Source organism: Nothoprocta perdicaria, unplaced genomic scaffold (genome assembly GCF_003342845.1).
Source record: "Nothoprocta perdicaria isolate Ctin4 unplaced genomic scaffold, notPer1 scaffold_865, whole genome shotgun sequence".
NCBI lineage: Eukaryota > Metazoa > Chordata > Aves > Tinamiformes > Tinamidae > Nothoprocta > Nothoprocta perdicaria.
This window is the reverse complement of record NW_020456160.1, coordinates 7276-12521: the sequence shown is the minus strand read 5'-3', so window position 1 is coordinate 12521 and position 5246 is coordinate 7276. Positions and strand designations below refer to the sequence as shown.

At 51.7% G+C, this 5246-nt stretch overlaps 1 protein-coding gene across 1 annotated transcript; it reads right to left on the bottom strand.

The window, feature by feature from the left end:
• Window positions 1–2697: 2697 nt before the first annotated feature.
• On the bottom strand, window positions 2698–3619 carry LOC112958459 (olfactory receptor 14J1-like; the record flags this gene model as incomplete). Its single annotated transcript, XM_026052305.1, has 1 exon — window positions 2698–3619. A coding segment is annotated over exon 1 (763 nt), but the record flags the coding sequence as incomplete, so codon positions are not given.
• Window positions 3620–5246: the final 1627 nt, after the last annotated feature.

Below are 5246 nucleotides of genomic sequence, written 5' to 3'. Positions count from 1 at the left end.
GGCTGATACGTGGGAGGGCTGTGCAGTCATTCAGAAGTGCCTGGCCAGGCTGCAGAGTTGGGTGGGAAGGAACCTCCTGAACTTCAAGAAAGGGAAATGAAAGGTCCTGCATMGWGGGATGAATACCCTCATGTACTCATATAGGCTGGGGGATGACCTGTTGGAGATCAGCTGTGCAGAGAAGGACCTGGGAACCCTGGTGAACAATTAAGATGACCATGAGGCAACAGTGTGCCCTTGTGGCCAAGAAGGCCAATGGGATCCTAGTCTGCATTAGGAAGACTGTTGCCAGCAAGTCAAGGGAGATGATTCTGACCCTCTACTCCGCCCTGCTGAGACCACATCTGGAGACCTGTGTGCAGTTCTGGGCTCACCAGGACAAGAAGGACATGAAACGACTACAGAGTTTCCATCATGGGGCTACAAGGAGGATCAGGGAACCAGAACATCTCTCCTATGAGGAAGAGCTGAGAGTGTTGGGCCTGTTTATCTCACCCCAGATCCCTAATGCAACAAGAGCCCTACTTGCTATGAAGCTGAGGCATATGAAGACTGCAGTATTACCAAGCAGCTCTTCTATTTCAGTACAGACACTTGATTTGATGTCACAGAAAAAGGCTGCCAGGACGGTGTCAGATGCCCTAGGTGTTAACACAGTCCCATGTCTCTAAGCAGACACTGCATGGGATSTACAGRAAATCCATGCYGTTTTGGGGTCATTGCTGAGRAAGCGCCCCAGGGCATCCTGAATTTCCTACCTGTACCCTAATCAATGAATTCCAACACTGCCAGTAGGGCAAGTCCATCCCACTACATGCAGCGTGCTGCATGAATGGGAGGCACATCACACCAGGRYCTGCRCTCTGTCCCTGCACACTCAAACCCTTGTAGCTCTCCTCCTACGCAATGTCTACTTTCCCTGCCAGCTCATGGGAAAAGAGACTGGGCTAATGATGACCTCAGGGTGGCTGGATCACAGGCTACCCAGGCCCAGGGACTTCTCCAGTAGTAACTTGTCCTTCTTGGAGATTAGCTAAAGGTTCCAGGTACCACCGAGACAGCTTGGGCAGCCAACCCCTCTGCTGCCAGTTTTGTCCTGCCCAGCTCTTTCTCCCTGCCATGGCTCTTGATCTGCAGCCTTTGCTGTCTTAGTGGCAACCTCCCTTCTCTCTTACATTGCCACCTGCTATCCAGGACAGCATGTCACCACTTGCAGTCAAAGCCTTTCTGTGCACAAGGTCCTTTTGACAGGATTCCTGGTGCCAGATGTTCAGCTGTAGGCTGAAGCCAAAATGCATTCAAGAGGTGCAGCCTGGGGTGCAGCCAGTGCACATGGAGATGCCCAAGGAGCCACAGGGCTGCCTTGTGGTTGAAGGAACTCAGATGTGGGGCATGAGTCCTATCACTGGTGTCCTTTAATGTCACAGCACTATTTTTTCAGGAGAGCAGCAGAGAAAATGAGGAGCAGGACCTGTGAATGAGGGGAAATGTGCATAAGTTTTCTCTGGAGAAGAGAAGGCTGAGAGGGGATCTGGTTAATATGTATAAGTACATGAAGCGGGAATATCGGGAGGAAGCGAACAGGCTCTTCTCAGTGGTGGCCAGTGATAGGACCAGGGGCAATGGGTGTGAGTTGAAACACAGGAAGTTCCATCTCCATATGAAGAAGAACTTCTTCACTGTGAGGGTGACAGAGCCCTGGAACAGGCTGCCCAGGGAGGTTGTGGTGTCTCCTTTTCTGGAGGTCCTCAAAACCCACCTGCATGTGACTCTGTGCCRCATGCTGTAGGTGTCCCTGCTGGAGCAGGAGGGTTAGCTAGATGATTTCTAAAGATCTCTTCCTCCTTCTAGAGGTCCCATCTCCTCCTCTCCAACCTAACCAGGCTGCCCTCGTGGAGGCAGCTGCATAAGATGGTTGAGACAGAGCAGAACTCCTACCTTGACAGTTGTCTGTTGAGGAGGCCCCAGCGGTGCCAGGCCCGGCCTGGAGGTGCTGGCCCTGTGCCAGAGCAGCCGGCACCTCTCCTGGTAGCCAGCCCTGTCCCAGAGATGCCGGCTCCTGTCCTGGGGATGCCTGCCCCTGTCCTGGAGCTTGTCCCTCTCCTAAAAGTGCCAGACCCTGTCCCAGAGATGTMAGCTCCTATCCTGGCAGTGCCAGACTCTATCCCAGCTGTCCCASACCCCTGTCCCAYRARGGGCAGCACTTCCATTSGTGGTACTTGCCCCAGGACATAGTGATGGAAGGCCTCAGGGTTAAACAAGGYTAACAAATCTGGAGWAATATCATRTCCAAATCTTGGTCTCTAAAGASAGCATGGCCCARTTAGGAGCTTTTTGCTCTGGAACTCRTGGAGAAGCCTGTTCAGCAGGCACTTCTGAGGTGCARTYTCCTAGGCACRTTCTTGAYACCATCTTTGGAAGAAAAGGTCCAGGRSGKGAAACCTACTTTAATAAAGAGAGACAGAGSGGGACAATCCTAATACAGCATTCAATACAATTCAAGGTACCAGGGAAGAAAGAGCARTMTCCGRAAAAGTRTAATGAGTGTCAGCACTTGCATTGCAASATGATTGCAATTGAAAATCAACTATTTTTAGTATTAATAACAGCCATAATAAAAATAACATGAAGGAACAGTGCTCACWYCTGATAACRGATACAGAAGGAGTSATTTGTGGAGAGAGATGGTAATGTTACCACAGCTGAAAAATGTCCAAGAAATCAGTTTCCTCAGGGCAGTCTTGAGCTCCTTGTTCCTCATGCTGTAGATGACGGGATTCAGTGCTGGAGGGAGCACTGAATACAAAACAGCCACCACTAGATCCAGAACTGGGGAAGAGATGGTCGGGGGCTTCAGGTAGGCAAAAAATGCAGTGCTGATGAAGAGGGAGACCACAGCCAGGTGTGGGAGGCACATGGAAAAGGCTTTGTGGCGGCCCTGCTCAGAGGGSATYCTCAGCACARCTCTGAAGATCTGCACATAGGACACCACAATGAAAAGGAAACAACCAAAGGCTATACAGGTAGTAAACATAGTAACCCCGACTTCCCTGAGGTAGGAGTGTGAGCAGGAGAGCTTGAGGATCTGGGGAATCTCACAGAAGAACTGATCCACCTCATTGCCTTCACACAGTGGAATGGAAAATGTGTTCCCAGTGTGCAGGAGAGCATAGAAAAAGCCACTGGCCCAGGCAGCTGCTGCCATTTGGACAGAAGCTCTGCTGCCCAGGAGGCTCCCATAGTGCAGGGGTCTACAGATGGCCACAAAGCGGTCATAGGCCATCACTGTGAGGAGAGAGAACTCCCCTCCTAAGAAGAAGACAAACAGAAAGACCTGGGCAGCACATTCCAGAAAGGAAATGGCCCTGTTGTCCCAGAGGGAGTTGGCCATGGATTTGGGGACAGTGGTGGAGATGGAGCCAAGGTCAAGGACAGAGAGGCTGAGGAGGAAGAAGTACATGGGGGTGTGGAGGTGGTGGTCGCAGGCTATGGCTGTGATGATGAGGCCGTTGCCCACGAGGGCAGCCAGGTAGATGCCCAGGAAGAGCGAGAAGTGCAAGAGCTGCAGCTCCCGCCTGTCTGCGAATGCCAGGAGCAGGAACTCGTTGAAGGAGCTGCTGTTGGACGTTTTGCTCTCTGCAGGCATTTGTGGCTGTGCAAAGAGGAAAAGACAGGGAGAAGTCAGGAGACACCTTTTTTACCAAAACTATTTCCCTTTCTTACACTCTCTTTAGCCTATGTGGACACACATGCAGACACACGCACATTTTCCTTCTTCTCCAGACCTTAGCTGAGCTCCCTGTCTGGCGCTCCAGCTCATAATGGCTGACTGTACCATGAGCAGCTGAGACCTCCGCCCATGGGCTCCGGGGAAGTAACTCCTGCTATAATAGTCACAGTCACTTATGAGGCATTTTGACCACAAAAAAAACTACTTCTCTTTGGGGAGAACCTTTTGTTTTGTTTTGTTTTGTTTTGTTTTGTCTGATCTCCAGGCACTCATTTCACTGCTCTCCATGTGAAGATTACTGAGTCCTTAGAGACAAATGCTTTCTCGTTGTCCTAGAACATTGCGAGCACGTTGGTTTGACAGCGGTCCTATTCCCAGATGCTGTGAGTTGGCATCTCTCTAACTTTGTCACACTCTTGAGCATCCATTGCCTGTGTTGATACTGGTCTCCACTTGCAACACACTGCTCCCCAAATTCACCGCTCTTTCTCAGCTCTGATGTCCCAAGAGTGATGCAGAGAGTGCAACACAGCTCCAATGATCAGAACAAGCACACGGTATGGTGGTTCTGATAGGAACAGATGATTCAGGACCCAGCTTCTACACAAAGAAACACAATGGTTAGCCTGGCTGCTCACATACACCCCCAGCAGCATCTCTGTTTCCCAGGAACCTCTGTGGCTTCTGCATGGCACATTCAACTGTCACAAATATCCTAAGGAAGAGCTGTGCCCCACTGCAGGACAACAAACATCCTAGCAGCAGAGCCCAGCAAGGCCAAGGATCTTACAGGTGGCATCTCCTGAAAACATGACCAGCTCCTTCCCCTCACCCACAGACTGTGCTGCTTTGAGCCCCAAGGGCAAGAAGGGATCCTCGTCCTCTCCCTGCATTGGGAGGCACCTCTGCAGCAGGAACCAAGGCTCTGAGTCAGACTCTCAAGCTTCAAATTAACTCCCCAGAAAGCCCAGGAAGAGGAACAAGGGCAGCCCAGGCTGGGAGGGAAACAAGCAGCAACACCTTGGTGCTTCTGCCTGGGCTGGCAAAGGCAGCCGCAGAGAGGCACACTGTGGATGTCCTTCCCTAACGCAACTGTGCACACCAGCTCCTGCATGGAGACATCACAGGGGAGTTTTTCCCAGCCCCTTTGCTTTGGTTTAGGAAATGTACAGCTGGCAGGAGTGCTACTGCTCTGCTCTTTTGGGGGCTCTCACGGCCAAAAAGGGAACTTGTGTCCTCCATCCCGTGGCCTGGAGGCAGAGGCTCTGCTGGGTGTCAGAGGAAGGGTGAAGGGCCCATGTGGAGGGGAAAGTGTCTGCTCTGCAGGGGCAGGCAAAGAACTTTCTGCACCACAACCTTGCAGGAGGTTTGGGCAGCAGATTCCTCTTGCCTCACATCACATCTCTGCTGCTTGAAAATGTCCTTAAGGAGGGCTCTGTCCCTGTCCCCACCACAGACCCCTGCCCCCTTGCTGGGCATTCAGCTCAGGCATAGAGAAAGCAGCAAAGGGCAGGAT